Here is a 21,315-nt window from a genome sequence, read left to right as displayed (position 1 = left end):
TCGTTTAGGTAAGGACCCTACTGAGGTAAATGAAATTGGAAAATTATGGCTAAACACAAAGGTACATTTAACACTTATATTCCACTGATTGAAGAAGGATGGTTCATACTGTGATACACTTCTAAATAAAGTACTTTGACTGTTACTGACGTCGAAGGTGGCATGAGGCGGTGCTGCATAGTAACATTGCACAGGTGCGGCTCTTGATGTACATAGCTCTCTATCTTCCTCTTGGTGGCGCCGATAAAATTGCAAATTTCTGAGCTATTAATTTATTGCCGTACTGCGCCAATCATGTAGAACACGTCCGAGGCCAAAACCCAATCTTGCAGAAAATTCGGGGCCTCTAGTGCTTGACCAATGTAATGCGTGTTCACCACTTGCAGGGCAGCTACCGACTGTGTGTGTCACTTGCGCGCCAATTCTCACTCGCGCGCCCCACCACCTTTCCCATTCCACCACAGAACGGAGTTCCGTTCTACCTATGATCCCTACACATTTTCATTTTACACTTCTGCTTACAAAAACCCTAAGTATGAACCATCTACAATTGCATGACAGCACATACATACAAAATTACATAATTAATTACAGTTGTACTTGAAATATTACATAATTATTTACAAAATATGTTTTAATACATTTATTCCACCTACATCAAAGAGGTTATTTTTAACAGATAAACTACATTTAACAAAAGCATACTCTCATTATAGTATTTGCTTAATTTTTCAAAATTATTAAGGAACAAAAAATTTAAAATATACAGATTAATGGCAGGATTATATTTACAATAGCATTACAACCGCCACAGCGTATTTTGGTAATTTGCCGATAGTCGGTGCTAGTCACAAGCATGGTGAGTTGAGGTATGTTGTAGTTCGACAAATGGGAAAGTGAACAGGCATAAACGTCGAATATGGGATACAAAGCATCAACACAAATAAGCATTGAATTTGAGCTTGATTCCCCAAAGGTAAATATTTTTTGTGCCTTGTCATGTCGAAAACTGTACGGGCCATTCTTCTTTGTCAAAAGCACTGTCACTGATTATTCCTACTTGGACATGTTTCAGCAGAATGGGGCTCCACCCCATTTCCATCTTGAAGTTTGTGGGTACCTGAACACGGAGCTGCCGCATTGGTGGATTGGCCGTGCTACAAAAGGGGACAGCTGTTTCCTGAAATGGCCTTCCTGATCACCAGACCTCACTCCATGTGAGTTTTTTTCTGTGGGAACAAATTAAAGATCTGGTGTATGTACCACCTCTACCATGTGATACAGCAGAGGTCCGGGAGAGAGTACGGGAAGCGACTGCCACAGTCCACGATGCCATGCTAGGATGGGTATGGCAAGGTATCAATTACCATACTGACATGTGCTGGGTGTCTCATGGTTCGCATATCAAATGTTTGTAAAAAACAAAAACTTTTACAGTCTCTCTTCAAAGTGCAATATGTATGACACCTGTACAATGTTTAGTTGTTTTGCAATAAATAATGATTGAAAGTGTTCCCGGACTTTATGTACACCCTGTATGTGACAACAAGGAACTGAAAGAAGGTTTAATTACTCCAGCTTTTAGTAAATCTGAGGCATTTTTGTCTACTGCAGGCTGCAAGTGATAGGATATGCAATATGGTTTCCAGGCTATTGGCTTGGTATCATATGTAGGAATCTTGTGGTACATTAAGAAGTTTGACAGAAGTTGTTTCTTTTCTTCAGATGAAGTTGCAAAGTCAGCTAGAATGGGGTACAGTTGACAGTGAGTATATCTAACAAACAAAACATTTATTTGTATGCCTGTATTGATGAGGAAGGTTGAAGTTCTGCTGTTCATTTATCTTGAAAACTTACGTTTACCACTTGAGCAATTCCTATCTCTCTTACCGGATTGGCTTTGCAGAAGGGAAGCAAGAAGCAGTGGCAGAACTGCTCCCATTCGCATTTCGCATATTCACATTCCTTCAAGCACCTCGTTGACCTACTTGGTTAACTGACCAGAGATGGACAGTTTTCTCTCTCGTGTCTGATTTTTCTAAAACAAGCACATGCTGGTGCCAAACACTAAGGAGTCGTGTAACTTTTTGTCATTTGCAACGAGTGCAGCACACTTCGGCAACGAATGCACATCAAGTGGGCTTTATCCCGGTGGATGATTAGACGAATTGTTGCACCTCCTTTGTGAGTTGTATAGCCTATCTTAGTGTGCTCAGTGTACTTCACCCTGTCACGTACCTGTGTGGTCAGTCCTGTGAATGAGTGAATCTGCACAGCAAGTTTCTGATTTCCTGAGTGGTATCTCATTCCTTTCATTATTTTCTGTTAGTACATATGTACGACAAGACACAACTCTTATTCGGTCAGAAAATCACTCGAAATCCTCTCCAGAATTTTGATATTTGATGGAAAGATTGTCCTTATAGTAGCTGACGATATTATCTCTGTACATATCCTCAATGAATTCTGCAAGGATGTGAAATGCCTTGGTATTTCTCAGCCCTTCCTTGAATCTACATAAGCGTGAGCCACTCCTTGCAACTTCGTGCTGGTACTCCTATGAACTTTTCGTCAGTCGATGGGGACAGTTTCCCTGTATCCATTACATTCTGTACTACTGTGTCAACATTTACACCTAGTTTAGAACCGCTAATGGGAACACAGAAATAGGAAAGTTAGGCTAGCTCCAGGCACAGTGCTGTTTCGCAGCATCACATTTAGTAATGCCTCACTAAGGTGCCTTTGCAGATCATCATTTTTCAGACGGAGTTGCCCCACCCGTGTTTGCAATATGTTGGATCCATCTCTAGTTGTCTCTGTGATGTGGGTGAGGGAATTGCTTTAAACTACACACACACACACACAAAATTTGATAACAGACCTCGGTAATGTCAGTGGCAGCATTGGTCCAGAGGCATTTCCCCCTACAAGTGAAGCTTGCACATTTAATATGTAGGAATTGGATAGATAAAAAAATCCAGTCACCAAGTGGTGGCAGGAGAAAGGTTTTACTTATGCAAGCTTTTGAAGCCAGTGGCCCCTCCTTCCATCATAAAGATTGAACGGGTATGGAGAGGGGTGAAGGGAAGGGAACTTGAGACGTCTAGGGAAAGGGGTGGGGTTCTGAAAAGTCACCCAGAATGCAAGGTCAGGTGAGACTTAACAGATGGGATGATGAGGAAAGGCGCCAACCGTTGCTTGGTGAATGGATTTTTTAGCTATATAATTCAAGTATATTGTCAGAAATCGATTATTTTCATTCTTACAATTAAATTGTTCATTGACAATAGATTGGGCAGCAATGCAGTGGCGATGCCCGGTGTCGTGGTGGCATCGGGACATCATAATCATGATGTGGCCTCGTGCGACCACGGTAGAGGAGGCAGACGAGGTTGAATTTCCTTGCCTAATGGCAGTGATGGCAGCGTGGCATTAGGCCTGGGTAGACTGTGGTGGGCTGCTTGGGCTGACTGTGCTAAGCGCTTGTCTGTTGCACCGCAGCATGGAGCCGGACTGTCCTGCATGATGGATTCTTACATCTGTTCACGGCTTAGTAATTTGTATGGGGCACCTCAAAGCTGAAAGTGGGTCAAATTTGGCATCTCACTTCGGATGCCAGTTCTTACACCCACTTGGGGGTGTACTCAGGATTGGATAGTGATGTGGACTTGCAATTAATATACATACTCATGTTCTCTGATAGCAGTCAGTGTCTAAAGTCAAGTGATCCTGTGGCATGATTTGGTTGGTAGGTAGGTCTTTACAGTGATGATTTATCCTAGTCCATCATGAACTGGACCATTGTTGTATCAGCAGCAAGGCGACAGACTGAATGGGAGCCCATTTGTAAAATGAAGTAATAGTAATTTCTTGCTTACGGAGACTGGAGCAGCACCTTGCAAACAAACTACTTTCCAATAACAGTTTTAGCCACGGATGTGACATTTCCTGAGCCTTTTACATGACTATTGTGTAAAATGGGTGTTTGTGAGACTTTAATATGGTGCATCATTTAAACTGTATATTTTCGAATTACAAAAGTATAAATATTAAAAACACTGAATGTGACACTTAAGTTTTGTGAATATGTAAATTAACATGGCATCCGGTATCTTTTAACATAACGTAGATCCCAGCCTACTTAGGCGATACATGTTATTTGTCCATAAAATCATGTCCGATTTCTTCCTCGTGATTAGTTCATTTAAAAATATTATTTAGCTAGTTAGTATATAAAGAACTCCCCTCTGTGTGTACTTCGTGGTGTAATATTTGCAGAAATGACAAAAGAATTGTCGTCTTAGGACATTGTCAAAGTGTGACAGATATATAACATCTTCTCCTGCTACGAAGGGGTTATTTACTTATTGGGGTTGTGGCTTGGCAGTGTTTTGGAAGGCAGAGAGGAAGAGGCACTGTCTGCAATATCAACACCCAGAATAAGCTTAACAAGGCTAAGGAGCAATGTCACTCTCTTCTGTGGTGTTATGAGATTCAATTTGAAAATGTTGTTCTCGTTAATGAAATCTGTTTACTCAATGTATATGAATGTCACATGAGAGTAACAAAATACAAAAGAGTTGTTTAAAAGGCTGTTATGTTATTTTGTGGCCTGAAGACTAGAGAGCTGTCTTACAGCCCTCAATCCTGTGCAAATGGAAACAAAGTCACACAGCAAGATGTGGTGGCAGTGCATAGCATGTCCTTAACGTGGAGAAACTACAAGAAGGAAACTGACTTGAGGTAAATGTTTATGAGTAGCATCAGGGTGACAGATCATTGAAATGTAATGTGTCTTCTCAGCTCAGTACAGCCATCCCTCTCTTTTTCACTGTTAAATTTGACTACGAACAGTTCGTGCTTCGACCACAAGTTTCATTCACAAAGTAGTAAAAATAATATGGAATAACTATTAAAATAAATGTGAGGGTTACCCAAAAAGTGAGGCACTACATTTTTTTTCCTTCAGTAATTATTTATTGAACACAACGATAAATACACAAAAGAAAGAATGTTGTTTATTCTACATTCCGTATACTTCCACACAATTGCTGCCCTGTTCTATGGCCTTCATCCATCGAGATACAAGGGTGTGTGTACCCTGTCAGTGCCACTCCTTGTTCTGGTATTGAAGCCATTTCTCCACTGTAAGAATCACAGCTTTGTCATCCTCAAAATGTCATCTACAAATGTGATGCCCTAGGTCAGGGCTGTAGGATGGATGAGATAATACTGTCCAACCCTGTTTAATGATGGTTCTGAAGTCCTCAAACTTGTGTGAGGCCGAGAGTTACCATATAGAATCAGTCAATCACCTGGGTTATTATGGTGACAAAATCATTGGAAGCCCTTTTTGGGTTTGGTTAATGTGTTCACATCTGCTTCAGAAATATTGGTACTGCGTCTTGGCATCACATCAAAGAGTGAGAAGATTTAGTTTCCTCATGAGATAGTGCGTAACCCATTGTGCACAAACTTTTGAGTAATTAAGACTATGGACAATTGCATCCACACTTTCCTTCCTGAGTGACAGCTTCATTGCCAGGTGCCAAGTTATTCTGCATTGGTCTTTGTGAATGAGCACATCAGAAAGCTGTGCCCGGTCAAGTTTGAAAGCCACGGATGGCCTCCCTGAATGAAGCAAATCTTGGAGCTCTGCTGAACCAATGTCTCGTAATGGCCTCACTCTCTTTGCCCAGTGACTAACAAAACTTCTGTCTATGGCAGATGCTCCATAAACTGGATGCAAACAATTGGGAATATTCTTGAAGGTTCTGTTCTTTGCTGTGAGAAGTTCAATGATGACACGCTGCTTGTAGCTTACGTCATATAGAGACACCATTTCGAAACATTGCTACGGGTATGCTACCTGTCAGAATAAATGGGAAATTTGTGTGTGCAATTTGGAAGCTTCAAATAATGTATATCTTAACTGTCACATTCATACAATTTTTGCTGATTGAGAAAAAATGTGGTACATTATTTTCCGGCCAATCTTTGTACTTTCAGTGATCTATTTTACCACCAGAAACGTGTTAGCATGACACCCTCTGTTCGCTGGTGTGTACAGTGGCGAGAACCTGACCAATTTGGGTGCAAATTTGATTTACGTGCTAGTGAAGCTAAAGCACTATGTGCTATATTTCATGTTGTGTTTGTGTCCTGTGAAAAAATCCAATTTAATTGATGCTCCACGTTACAGATCTCACCAAACTGTCTCATTGTTGGTACAGTTTGTTATGCAAAAATATTGAGAACTCTGATGTCACTGAATGAAACAGTACCTATATTCCAAGTTACAATTGAAGACTGCTTCATTATTATGAGAAATACAAATTCTTGATGCTAAAACCAGCCAGCTTTTGTTAAATATGAATGGAACGAATGCTTCAGGGGGAGGTGAAGAAAGCCGAGAAAGGCACTATGTTGCACCTTCATATTAGGTTAACAACTCTTATGGTGACAGATCTGTATATTTAGCCTTATTGACAGTCCTGGGCTCTTATTTCTAGTGTGATGGTGATGAATTATGTTCATGCTGACACAGCAAATAGTTTATGTGTGCATAGGATGGCAGGTCTCAGTTGTGAAATATTCTGAAGGGGTAGCAATACCTTTATAATTTGATGGGAAGCAACTTCCCATGCAAGCAGGATATGTGGACATTGTCAGATGTCTGGTGTTGTGCTGAAGACATTTGGTCCTCACAAGGGGAAGGTCTCGGAATGGCCAACCAATTTGAGTCATATTTGGCAGGGTGCTTGTATAAACCTAAAACAGAGGACTGAGATAATTTGGCTCAAGAAGCTCTCCCACCCTTATATTTGAGGAAACCATCCCTAAAGTTCATGGCATGCGATTGATTTAAATTTGACGAAATCAATAGGTAATTGAAAATTCGGTGATTTCTTCATGTGGGTGGGGGGTGGGGGGTGGGGGGGGGGGTGATGCTGCATATCTCCATTTTCGTAGAATCGAAGAAAGAAACTGAGTATGCCTATGGTAAACACTGTTCAAAAGAACTGCCACGGATGTAGCAATCAAGGCATGTGGCCGAGGGGAAGAGAACATATGTTTGATTTCCAAATGCATTCTGCAGTTTTTTCATTAGTATTTTTGCTGTATTGAATCTAGTAGGAATAGGAAAGTCAAACGGTAATCAGTGAAAAATAATAACAAGGTAGGGAAATAAATTTCTTTAATGACTTGGATTAGAAAGAATTACAACTTTAATCCTGGTTGCCCTACAAAGGCTCTTCCGCTCACTGTTACATGCCTTCACTTCCCTTTGAACATCTACATGGGTGGTACTTGTCATATAAACATTTGAAGCAAATGTGCTTGTGGCACCAAGAACATGTAATGAAAGCAGCTTTCGCACAACTGCACCATTCATTCTGAAGATTTGGCGGAAAACTGACTTGGCTTACATTTAAAAATATTTCGTTTTTGGGAATTACACTGAAGTGCCAAAGAAACTGGTATAGGCATGTGTATTAAAATACAGAGAGATGTAAACAGACAGAATATGGCACTGCGGTCAGCAATCCCTGTATAAGATAACAAGTGTCTGCCGCAGTTGTTAGCTCGGTTACTGCTGCTGCAATGGCAGATTATCAAGATTTAAGTGAGTTGGAACATGTTGCTATAGTCAGTGCATGAGCGATGGGACACAGTATCTGCAAGAACATGACCAATGATGACTGAAGAGAATTGTTCCATGTGGCAGAAGTGCAACCTTTCCTCAGATTGCCATACATTTCAGTACTGGGCTATCAACAAGTATCAGCATGCAAATCATTCAACGATACATGATCGATATGGCCTTTTGGAGCTGAGGCCCACTCGTGTACCCTCGATGGCTGCATGACACAAAGCTTTATGGCTCGTCTGGATCCGTTAACACCGACATTGGACTGTTGATTACTGGAAACATGTTGCCTGGTCGGATGAGTCTCATTTCAAATTGTATCAAGTGTACAGATGTGTATGGGTAGGGAACTGACCTCATGAATCCATGGACACTGCTTGTCAGCAGGGGACTTGTTCAAGCTGGTGGAGGCTCTGTAATGGTGTGGGATGTGTGCAGTTGGACTGATACAGGACCCATGATATGTCTATATACGACTCTGATAGGTAACACTTACGTAACCATCCTTTCTAGATTACCTGTATCCATTCACGGCCATTGTGCATTCTGAAGAACTTGGGCAATTACAGCAGGATAATGTGACACCCCACACGTCCAGAATTGCTACAGAGTGGCTCCAGAAACACTCTTCTGAGTTTAAACACTTCACTGGTCACCAAACTCACCAGACATGAACATTATTGAGCGTATCTGGGATGTCTTGCAATGTGCTGTTCAGATGATGTCTCCACACCCTTGTGTTCTTACTGATTTATGGACAGCCCTGCAGGATTCATGGTGTCAGTTCCCTCTAGCACTATTTCAGACATCAGTCAAGTCCATGCCATGTCATGTTGCAGCACTTCTGCGTGCTTGTGGGCCCCTACACAATATTAGGCAGGTGTACCAGTTTCTTTGGATCTCCAGTGTAATTCTAATGCACACCACGCTTGCAACATCACCTAAAAAATTGGTGCTGAAAATTGATCATGAATTATGCTATGAATTGTTATGGAATGTGCATAGTTGTGCAATTCCTGCTGGATTTCCATATGCACATTGCAGTTTTGAAACCTCCAAATAAAGTGCTATACCATGGCTCATTGTAAACTAGCATAGCATATTCAGCTGTCTGTGGTTCCTCATGACATTTTTTTTCATATGAGGCTTCAGATTTTAATTTTTCACCAATCTAAGTTGTTTGAGCAATTTATGTACCTCCTTGTTATTATTTCTTAATAACTGCCATATTAACCCTCCTATTGCTACTACTTTCAATAAGGAAAAGAAAGATGACAAAAAATCCAGCAGAATGCATTTGAGCATTGAACACAGGTTCTCTGCTCCCCAGCCAGATGCCTTGATTGTTGCATCAGCAGTAGTACTTTCGTTGAATAGCATTTACTTTATGGGTACATAAGTGGCAGTTGTAATAGTTTCTTTCGCAAATCCCTAGAAAAAAGTTTGCTTCTGGACACCACCTGTGATGATTAATAATGTCCCATTTTCAATTGTATATCAATCTGGTCAGTTTTGAATCAAATTCACATCATGAACTGTAAGGATGGTGTTCTCAAAACTGGTCTTCATTTTATGTTGTATAGAAGCAGGCTGCCAAATATGAGCTGAATTGGTTAACTGCATTTGTGGCGTTCTGCTTGCCCATGTTAAAAATTTACACTTTAGGCTGCTACTTTTGCATTGTTGTGAAGTACTGATCAATTGGTAGTAAAAGGTTTCAAAGAAATCATTGAAGCTATAACAGTGCTTTAATTTGAAAAACTTTTGACAGTGTATGCTTTCTTTAATTGATTACATTTAATGGGTTTCATATAAATGATTTCCTTTTTCTTCTGTGATGCCATATGTAATTTAGTTAAGAGGTATATTTTCGTTTTCACAGTGCTGGAACAGTGATATAAGCCTTTTGACACTTCAAAAATAAGCTATTGGAAAGTAATACCAAACTCCTCAAAAATACCGTCAAAATTGGCAGAAAGTAATACCGGAATTGACAGAAAACAATAACAAATAGGCAAAAATAACTCTGAAATTGGCCATAAATTAAAATGGATTTTTCCTGTCTCTGCTTACTGTTTGTTAGACAGACATTATTTCCACAACATAAAACTTGTTTCTTTGAGATTGTGTTCTTCGCAGTTGTATACCATTATTTACACCTGATTCTCTTATCTTGAATGTGCTGCCATACAGTGTATGTTCAAGTACAGGGTGTACATAAAATCGAGGAACACTTTCAATTATTTATTGCACAAGAACTAAACATTGTACAGATGCCATACATACTGCATTTCGAAGAGAAACTTTTGAAAGTTTATTTTTTTCTACTAACATTTGTTATGCAGAGCATGATTGATCAGGTAGATGACAATACGGTAATCGAATTCTTGCCTTACCCATCCCAGCATGGCATCGTCGACTGTGGCAGTCACTTCCCGTATTCGCTCCCGGAGCTCTGCTACAACATATGGTAGAGGTAGTACATACACAAAAGAGTCACACAGAGTGAGATCTGGTGATTGGGAGGGCCATTTCATGAAACAGATTTCCCCTTCTGTAGCATGGCCGAGCCATCGATGTGACAGCTCCGTGTTCAGGTACCCAGGAACTTCACGATGAAAATGGAGTGGAGCCCCATCCTGCTGAAAGATGAACAGAGAGTCCAATCTCATTTGAGGCATCAGCCATTGCTGCAACATGTGCAAGTAGGAATTTCCAGTGACAGTGCTCTTGGCAAAGAAGAATGGCCCATACAATTTTTGACGTGACAAGACACAAAAAACATTTACCTTTGCAGTACAGATTCAGATTCTTTGTTCACCATTGACCACCTGAGGTGGAATAGGCAATTTAAATGGATATCATATAACATTTTCCTTGAATAGTACCTTAAAGCTAAATGAGCTTTGCAAATAGTACCCATAGATGATAACATACACCATAACATAAGATAAATACATTCACTGACATCACATAATGAAATCCTTAAAAATTAATGTCGATTGATTTTATATTCATAAATTCTGTTATATTGTAAAAAGGATTGATTAGTAACCAATTTAGTAGCTTGCTCTTGAAGCTACTTATGTGATCCGACCGAGAATAAAATGGAAGTTTATTAAATATTTTTGGACTATTGATTAAATGGGAATTCCCTGTTCTTGTCAGCCTGTCTAATTTTGTTTTGCCTCTGGTGTTATGGTGGTGCATGTTTTCCCTCATTTCAAAATCTGCTATATTGTTTTTTGCATACAATGCTGAGGCGTATATATAAAGATTAATAACGGTTAATATTTTCAGCTGAATGAACAGTGGTCAGCAGTGCTCTGATCTACCAGAATTGATCATTGGCCTTATCACTTTTTTCTGAATTTTTAGAACTTCAGTGATGTGAAGAGAGAGTCCCCATATCAGCAGTCCATACTCTATCTGTGACTGAAAGAGTCCAAAATAAATAACTCTTAAATATTCTTTTGTCACCAGGCTCCTCAGTTTTCACATTAAATCCGTAACTCGAGACAATTTTGCGCAGGTATGGTTGATGTGTGTTTCCCACATTAACTTAAAGTCTACATGAATTCCTAGAATTTTAACTGCTTTCACCTATACCTCTTTTGACAATCCTATCAGGATTGCAAAGCAGTGTATTTGGTGAGAACCAATTTAGTGCTGCTTCCATGCCATCTTGCATCATATGTTGCAGAACTGATATGTTCTCGTGCTGAGCAAGCAAAGTTGTGGCATCAGCATAACCAAATAACAGTAGTGGGGATACAATGAGGTAAATCATTGACTGCAATTATAAAAAGGAACGGCCTAAGGACAGATCCTTGTGGGACTCCTGTCTTAACTTCCAGCAACTGTGAGTCTCTGTTTCTGACATAGGCAAACTGCTTCCAATTTTTAGGTACGATTCAATTACTGCCAATGCAGAATCTTGTATGCCATAGAATTTGAGTTTAGCAATTAAGATATCATGAGAAATGCAGTCTAATGCCTTACTTAAATCACATAAAAGAAGTGAGGCTTTATTTTTATTCTCGAGGGCTGTTATTACTTCATTCACAATTGAAAGAACAACAGTGGTGGTGTTTTTTCCCTTGCGGAAGCCAAATTGACTATTAGAGAGTAAGTTCTGCAACTCAAAGTAGTGGTTCAGTTGGTTATAAATAAGAGATTCAAGTATTTTCGAGAAAATGGGAACTATTGAAACTGGTCGGTAATTTTTGAGATCATGTTTGTCCCCTTTTTTTATACACTGGGATAACTTTTGATATTTTTAGAGTTGTAGGATAGACTCCAAACTTTTGACACCTATTAAACAGAAAGGCCAATGGTTCACTAATTATATGCATTGTTTTTTTTAATTATGTATTTGGACAACCAAGAGTAGTCCATGCTCTTGGAGTTTGAGAACTTTGCCACTACCTTTGTAATCTCAGTGGGTGCTCCACTCCACTCCATTTAAAGGTATTGTTTGCAGGTTATTGTTGCTTAATTAGATGACTTGCATTAGTGGTTGTTGTTTCAATTTTGTTCCTAATATAACTTACAGAGTCTATGAAAAAACAATTAACTTTATCCGGGTCAAAAGCTATGCGATGTTCATCATTCCTCCAATGCTCTTGTGCAACAGCATTCCATGCAGCTTTGCACTTATTAGGAGCCCCTTCAATGTATCTTTTGTATGCTGTTCTTTTTGCCATTCTAAGCTTAGTTCTGTAGGTTCTCTTACATTCAAGATATGCTTTGTACAATTCATCTTTCTGCTCCATTCCATCTTTAAGAGAATATTTATACATGTGGTACAACGATAACATATTTTCCCTCATATTGGTAAGTTTATCTGTGTACCACGTAATGTTTTTCTTTATAGGTTGGCTTTTAAGGTTGATTTTTATAAGAAGAAAACAAGAATACCACAAATCTAAATAATTTTTAATGAAGTTCTTAAAAGCAGTTTCAGTTTTATTTATTCCCACTTGACAGTTATATATACAGTCCCACTTAATATCTCTGAGTTTCTGAATGAACTGGTTTACTACTACTTCCTTCTGCCCTCTAACCCACATTACCTTTTCCTTAGCATTGGCACCTGTGTTTGGGGAATATGCTCAAATTCAGTGCATTTGTGTGGATGCTTCATACCGTAGATTCGACAGTTGTGCCTGTTCACTTTCACAGTACTGTGAAAAGTGACTTGGTTACTAAAAAATAAGTGTTCAACAATGCCATACCCATCCTCATTCAGTTGTTACAACTGTGAACAAATCTCAGAATGCTTGTCTTTGTCGTTGTCATTGAGCTTCTGCACTAGCTCCAATTTTAATGGTTTCATAGACAGCTTCTGTAGCAGGACTTTCCACACTGTCATTGGAGTCATTTTCAGTTCACAGGATGCACGATGCGCCGATTTCCTTGGACTCCTTATGAACGTCTCTCATAAGTGCTCCATATTCACTGCACTCACACTAGGATGTCTGCTTCTCTTCGCCAGGCACAAGCTACCTGTCATAACGAATTTGTTGTGGCAGTGGTACATGGCCTTTCTTGTTGTTGGCTTCTTACCGTACTTGGTTCTAAACGTAGGAGGAAAAAAAGAAACTTTCAGTGTTTCCCTTCGAAATGACATATGTGTGATATCTGTACAGTGTTTGGTTTCTGTGCAATAAATAATTGAAACTGTTCCTAGACTTTATGTACACCCTGTATTTTGAAATCTCCTGTGTTGGCAAACATATAAGTGTTATATCAAATATTGATAGAAACTGCTTACCAACCATCAAGGAAGACATTCACACAGACAAGGAAAACCTAGTCAAGGAAAACATAATTTTTTTTGAAACTGGAGTTATATTAAGCTGCCAAAAGAGAAGAAAGTAACAATATTATGAAAAGGAAAGTTACCATTCCCTATAAAGCAGAGATTCTAAATCATAGATAGGCACAACTAAAAGCCTGTCACAAACAAGAAGGTTTGGCCAGTAAGGCCTTAGTGGCTGGAAGCTTCTTCTTTGTGACAGTCTTTCTGTTGTGCCTATCTACGACTCAGCATCTCCACCATACGGTGAGTGGTGACTTTCATTTCCATAATATTGTTATATTCCATCCTGGATTTTCCATTATTTGAAAAGAGAAGACAGGTTGGATGAAACAATGCATACTGAGATTAAATAGAAAAAGTTCTCAAGAGTTCCTGGAGCAAGGAGGAGGTGAACAACACAGTAAGAGCACTTGTTTTTCCTTTCATTCTTTCCATTAATTTCAGTTACTATTCCTACTTCTGTACTTTCTTCATTGGAAAGAACCTGAAAAATGGCGCTGTTATACTTCACTGTGTATACCTGTATCTACAGCTGCTTGGTAAATAAAAACTATATCTAATGTTATTTGACTGCAATTCTGTATGGGGTGTAATTTTTGCTAGCAGAAAAGTATTTAATTCCGGTGATACACTATGGCCGACCACTACTTATATTTAGGAGGTGAAATTGCCAGTGCTGCTGATTGTCATACACAAAATGAGGGGGAATGAGGAAGGGGGATATCTCATAACTTTGTTTGTTCCCCAGGGAGGAAAGATTGATAGCTTGGGGATGATTGGAAGAGGTCCCTCAGACATCAGGAAACTAATGAATTCGAATTTTTTTTTTTTTTTCCTGCCCCATACATTTACAAGTGTCCATTAGCAGCACTTGAAATTCCACTTTCTAAAGGTGAATACTGCCCACCCCATCTGTCTCTTTGTAATTTTATACACAGTTCAGTCACATTAATGTGAGCACTGCCTATGTTTTATATCAACATGCAGTAACAGCTCACAGACGGCAGATGCCAGCATTAGCATTGGAGTATATATAAAGTGGGTCGAGGGGTGATGCGGAAAACAGTGCAGATGTTGTCCTAATGCCGAAACAGAGCGATTTATCGGACATCATTGGTTTTCAGGCCAAGTGTGGAAGCATTTTCAAAAAGGCTAAGATTGTAAACTGTTTACATGCCACCGTGGTGAAAGTATACTGTGCATGGCGAATTAGTGCTATCCAAAACCGGCATGCGGGCAACTGTGGTGCAAAGATATGTGTGGGTGAATGAATATGCAACTGTTGAGCAACTGACTGGCCAGATGAACCAAGGGGCTACCAACCGTGTCTCATTAATGCCCGTTCAACAAATGTTGATGCATATGGGCCTCTGCAGCAATGGTTTGGTTCATGCACGTATTCTGGCTGCTGTCCATCATCGAGAAAGGCAGGAATTTGCATGCCACTGAGTGGCAAAAGATGGCCTTTTCAAATGAATCGTGTTTTATGCTCCATCAGACAGATCGGTTTTGGCATGTATGGCACTGCAACAATTGTTGAAGGGTTCAGGCCGGTGGAGGGGGTTTATGGTGTTGTGAATATATTTGTGGTCTTCCCTGGGTGATCTCATCATTCTGGAAAGCACAGTGGTTCAACACAAGTAAGCATCAGTCCTTGGGGACCACATCCACTCATACGTGCAATTTATTTTCCCTTGGCAAGATAGCGTCTACCAGCGGAACAATGGAGTATGTCACACACTTCGTAGTGTAAGTGTGTGGTACCTTGAGCACCAGAGGGAGTTCACTGTGGTCATGGTCCCCTGCCTCCCCCCACCCCCTCCCTGCCCCCTCCTCTACCTTAAGCCTGAATTCAAAACCCTTTTGAGAATATGCGGTGACTACTTTGATACTGTTTGTGCCACGAATCTTTGGCCCTCGGCTGTGAAACATAGCACACTTGGCCACGATAGTGGAACTGGAGTGGGTCCACATCCCTGTTGGTACCTTCTGGAACCTCACTGACACTCTCCATGCATGTCCTCACTGTGAAAGATGGCTATTTGGGCTTTTGACAGGTGGTTACAAGTAGTTTTGGACCAAGCAACTTCCTCAAGTTAATTTTACTATAGATAGAATACTTGGGCAAATTCCTGTGGTTTTGTTCACAACAATTTTCTTTCTTGTTTTGTTCTAGTGGCAGATTGAAGGATTTGTTGAGAAGTACAAGAAAATGAAAGACAGGGCAGCTCTTTTGAAAGGCAGTTTACATAAGGTAAGGTGGCATAAACCATATTTTTAAACACAAGAACATGATAATGAAAACCTATCACCATTATGCATTACAGTGTGCTATTATACTCTGAAATATACAAGATGCATCCAATAAGTTCGATGAATGGTGTCAGAAAATAAAGAAAATGAGAGTTACAAAGTAATCACCATTAGCTACAACACATTTGTGACACTAATTGTAAAGCTATTGAAAACTGTTCATTAACACTTCTTGTGGAATAGTTTTAAGTAACGTGGTCACGCGTTGTTGGATTTATCACATCATTACAGGAGGTGAGACCAGGTGCTACCAGTACGATCCAGAGACTGAGCGACAGACATTTCCCTCACCTCCCTCAGATATAAATTCATGATAGATCGAGACTTTGCTTTTGAAAAAAGCAATTGAGATCCTTTAATCTTTGATTTTGACAGAAGACTCTTTTTGGGAGGTGGAGAAGACAACAAACATTGTGCCACGGACTGTCACTCGGTCTCAAGATCTTATTGGTAGCACCAGGTCTCATCACCTGCTATGCCACAGATATGCAACGGTGTGTAACCACAGTGCTTTGAGTGATTGTACAAGAAAATTTGTTGACAGTTTCCAACAGCTTTACAACTGATGTCAGAAGTGTGTTGTAGCCAACAGTGGTTACTTTGAAGGCCAAGACTTATTTGATGCAGCTCTTCTTGTTTGTCTTTTCTGTACAGATCTTTTTGTCTTTGTATAACTACTGCAGTCTACATCCATTTGGCTCTGCGTACTGTTGTCAAAAATTGTTCTCCCTTTATAATGTTACCCCTGCCCCCTCCCCTCCAACTTCCCTCCATTACAAAATTGAAATGTTTTTCTGGTGACCTCCTCCTTAGTATTTACCAACTGGGAAATCCAAAAGGGAAAGCATTTCTCCTCCAGAATATTGCCCCCAAGGAGATGCCATCATCAAGCTGTATAGTATAGGTGGATAACAGTGATGTGTTGTGTTGATTGTAGCAAAATTGGGAGTTGCACATGCTCCTAATTTAGAAAATTAAAAGTATGTGGTCTGCAACACTCGCCATCAGAATAATTCCTAATATGAACGAAATATTTTCATTCACTTGTGGATTTGTGAATGTTTCTAAGGCAGTTAACGGGTAATGAAAAATGTCTACACCCAAAATGAGATTATTAAAGAGTTACATGTGTCTCGTCACCCAAGAAATCTCCTGTCTTAGCCTTTTTAAGAAAGTGGGGACATTGACCAGTACCAAACATTCTCTCTCTTCAATCGTAACTTTCTCACAATCAAATGTACCATAACCATAATATAAGAAGAAAATGTGACCCACATTATGATCTGATGAATTTTTCTGTAGTACAGAAATGTGTGAAATAGAACTAGCACTGAAATCTTTTAACTTGCTTGGAAGTAATAAAGATTCCTAAGAGATAATAACATGTTATTTGAAAGTAAGAAGAAGAAAATTTTGTGTAATAATTATGTTATTGTCTTAATTAATTTTTAAGGCAGAAAAATTTGGAATGTAGTCTGATTTGTTCAAGTTATGTCTTTCTGGTTTTGTCTGTACATGATTAATAATACATTCTATGTTCTATAATTCATGAAAAAAGTTCTTTATATTTGAGAAACCCAATGCAAAGTTTATGTAATCAGGGATCAGTGTTATATGATTTGTAATAAAGTCTAATTTTATATTTGTTTTTGATTGACATGTATGTAGTACTAAATTAAATTACACACACACATACACACACCACGAAAGCAACTATTATCTCCGCATGCTAAGACTGATAGGTTTATTTCTGGATCTTCAAATTAATCTCACCACTTCTCTTCACCATCATTGTATTTTCCTGCTCCTGCCTGTACCACACATATATTCTCACATATTCAGTGACATAAGTTGCAAGATCCCTTGCCTTTTGATATGCTGAACTGTAAAGTGTCACACAGCATAACAGGAAAGGAGAGACAGTGCTGTCAACATACTATATGTTTACAACTATATGTCTACACCATAAAACAAGGAAGGAAAAGAGCAATTCACAAGAATCACAGCCAATAAAAACATTGCTCGTGATGTGCACATTTTTGTATGACATGATGTGGAGTTGTAAATGGATTTAGTAACTGATCTGCAATTTTATTTTTCCCTCCTACAGCATTTTAAGCTTTTGACAACTGACACTTGCATTTCTACACACGTGTCAAAGTAGTATTAGTGAATGGAGATAATACAAACAAGAGTTTAGATGCCACAGTTCGAATGTATTAGACTTTTCAGAGGGATGTTCAGTGAGTCACTAACGAGCTGATAATCACATCTCCAGACAAGGATAAGACAAAAGCTGAAAGCATATTTGTTTATCTGTATTAACATGATGTTATGTCTATATGCGAACAATGTTGTGTATTAATGTAGTCTTTGTAGCTGCACTAAGATCCATATAATTTTTTCCTATTGTTTCCAGCTGTCAAACATTTAAGTAAAACAAAAACCACTAACCATTTGGTCTAGTAATAACAGCATTTCTGTGTTGATGGGCTGGACTAGTGTGATCCTGTTTTACACCCTTTATTACGAAGTACTAGGTGCCTCTGAGGCCAACCATTCTCGTACCGGCTTTGTGACAGTGTTCACCCATCGGCCCTGCTAGGTGCCAGGGAAGTGGCTACTGTTTGGTGGGCGTAACACTGATCGTTTTCCTGAGAGGTGAAGATTTCATTCTGTTTGTCACCTCTGCTAGTTTCAAAACTGTGGTAGACATAACAATTAATATTTTAATTTAAATGTAAGATGAATATAAGCTAGCTGTCGCGTCATTCCTGCTCTCTGTTTATAGTCCCCGTACATTCATACCAACAACTAAAAATGTTGACAGTGAATAGTGAACCTTTACTGCTGCAGCTAAGTGATAAAAAAATAAAGTTTTATCAAAATAATTAATGATAATTATAAGATAGAATGTTTAGATGTAATACAAACACACACGACAATTTGAAGCAACAACTCGGAGCACAGTTTTTGACCAGTTAACAACATAGATCAACAAAAGCAAAAGTCAGTTGTTCATGTCCTGTCGTTATCATTCTTATGTTGCATTTCCACATATTGCTCACTGTGTGTATGCTCCTAAAAAGAAAAATGCGTTTATGACCTTAATGTGCTGAATTGAAAGCAAATTCTACAAAGATATTATTGTGATCATGTATTGTTTAGAATCTTGAAAACATGTGATTAGAAATAAAAGAAACAGAACAGTACAGCACAAAAAGAAATGCTTGAAGCCATCTGCTCAGAAATGGATAATAACTTGCATTTCCTATTTTTTGATAATGACACAGAAACTAAATTTTGTTTGTGACACAGTTTCCAATTGCTGTGAGAACCATCTGGGGACATTGCTTAGCTGCAACTTTGTATTCTGCATTTGCTCTCGCATTGACAGAAGATCGCACTGTTGCTGAAAACCAGTTCTGTGGAAAGTTGTCCTGTAATGTATGCCAAAATAAATACTATAATTGATTTTGACTATCTATTCCTTGAAGTCAAATTGATGACCACTCTCGGATCTTTGATAAATGTTTATTACCGGTAAAAAAACCCACAATCCGAAAGAGTAGTGTGACAGTGTTGATTTAAACACAGAGCGCCTTCATCAGATGAAGAGTGACGTATTAACATAACCACAGTATTCCTGGTGCTTACAGTTTGATACATCCAGTTTCCAGGAATGTAACCCATGTCCACTGTCTTTCATAATGTTGACACAATTACACAACCCATATGCTGCCTACTGAATGTTTCGAAAAAGTTAAAGGTAATGCATGTCACTCCAAAGACTGTAGAAAAAGAAAAGAAAGATATTAATGAAGATGTTAGGTGGGCTGACTTTTGATAATATGAATGCAGATAGGTTAATCATGTGAGAGATTGCCACTGACTGACTACTTTGGGAAGGATTGGTCTTATAAAGGGTGGTGTAAAGATTTTTGCTGCTTTCGGAATCCTGTAATTATTTGAAAATGAATAGGTTAAGTTTTACTACTTTGGATGGGCTGTATACTCAGACCAAAACTGGGTTTATGAAATATGTTGTGGATTATTACATTAGAAAAATTCATGCAACCACTTTATTCATCCATGTTAGGAACACCCCAGCTAAAAGTTTGGCAGTCATATTTAAATGTATGTTAATTTTATTAAGTTTCTAATTAATTACTTTACATATTAATAAAGGATGCCATTCAGTCCACAAAAATAATGTCTATGATAATACACAGGTGAACTTCAGAAGTAAACAGATATTATGACACCAAAGATAATAGTGTGCCTGGTTCCAAACTTTAAGTATGTATGTATTATAATTGAATTATTTTCCAGTGAATCAAAATATCTTCTCACATAAAATGGAATGAGTGCTTTCCGGTGAGTGTTGTCACTGCTTCAGATTATTCTGCTCAGCTCATTCTAAATTTCCTATCTCGTATAATAGTGAAATTTTCAGTTGATAACTTTTGATTAGTACAGTACCATGCACCACAGCATCATCAGCAAACAACCCCAGATTTCTGCCCATCCTGTCCTCTAAATCATTTATCTGTATATAGAGAACAGCAGTGATCTTATCACACGTACCTGGAGCACTCCTGATGATACCATTGTCCCTGATACTGGATTCTATTACTTAAGAAGTCTTCGAGCGATTCACATATCTGTGAACTTATTCCATATGCTTGTACCTTCGTTCAGAGCCTGCAGTGGGGCACTGTGTCAAATGTGTTCCAGAAATCTATGGACTCTGCCTGTTGCCCTTCATATGTAGTTCACAGTATATCATGTGAGAAAAGGTTGATCTGAGTTTCACACGAGCAATGCTCTCTCAAGCTGATTTGTGGACGTAATCTTCTCAGTCTCAAGAAAATTTATTATATTCACACTGGGAATATGTTCAAGGATTCTGCAACAAACTGAAGTTACTGATATTCGTCTGTAATTTTGCAGGCGTGTTCCTTTACCCTCTGCCACTTGGGACTTTGTGCTGGATGAGAGATTCGCAATAAATGCAAGCTAAATAAGTGATAATGCTGTGGAGTATTCTTTGTAAAACCAAACTGGGAGTTCATCCGGACCTGGTGCCTTATTTGCTTTTAAATCTTTCAATTGTTTCTCTGTGCCAGGAGCCTGTCCGATGGTCATATGACTGTATATTTGTATGATTTTGCTGTGTGAATGATTTCTTGGATATGAAATTTAAAACTTTGGCTTTCGTTTTGCTGTCTTCAACCGCCACACCTGACTGTTCAACAAGGGACTGAGCAGAAGCGTAAGACGCACTTAGGGATTTTACATAGGACCAGAATTTTCTCAGGTTCTCTGCAAGATCTTTTGCTAAGGTATCACGGTGGTAGTTGTTGTATGCTTTGCACATAGATCCTTTTGTTGTTGTCATTTTTGCGGTCTCTTTCGAACTGAGGGTGCAATAACCTCTGCTTCCTCAGCATCATCCAAATTTCATTATTAAACCATGGAGGGGCTTTTCCATCCTTTATCCACTTACAACGTGCATAACTCTCCA

The 21,315-nt window shown here is 39.0% G+C and overlaps 1 protein-coding gene across 3 annotated transcripts in view; it reads left to right on the top strand.

Annotated features, from left to right (window-relative positions):
- The window catches only part of LOC126108618 (uncharacterized), a 98,585-nt gene that overhangs the window by 43,105 nt on the left and 34,165 nt on the right, over positions 1–21,315 (top strand). For all 3 annotated transcript variants that reach the window (XM_049913929.1, XM_049913928.1, XM_049913930.1), the window contains one exon: positions 15,652–15,729. In XM_049913929.1, coding sequence (XP_049769886.1) covers positions 15,652–15,729 — 78 coding nt within the window. The remainder of the gene's footprint in view (positions 1–15,651; positions 15,730–21,315) is intronic.

The sequence above is a fragment of the Schistocerca cancellata genome, chromosome 11, assembly GCF_023864275.1.
Source record: "Schistocerca cancellata isolate TAMUIC-IGC-003103 chromosome 11, iqSchCanc2.1, whole genome shotgun sequence".
Lineage (NCBI taxonomy): Eukaryota > Metazoa > Arthropoda > Insecta > Orthoptera > Acrididae > Schistocerca > Schistocerca cancellata.
Note: the sequence above shows the minus strand (reverse complement) of the source record. Positions and strands in the feature narration are given on the sequence as shown.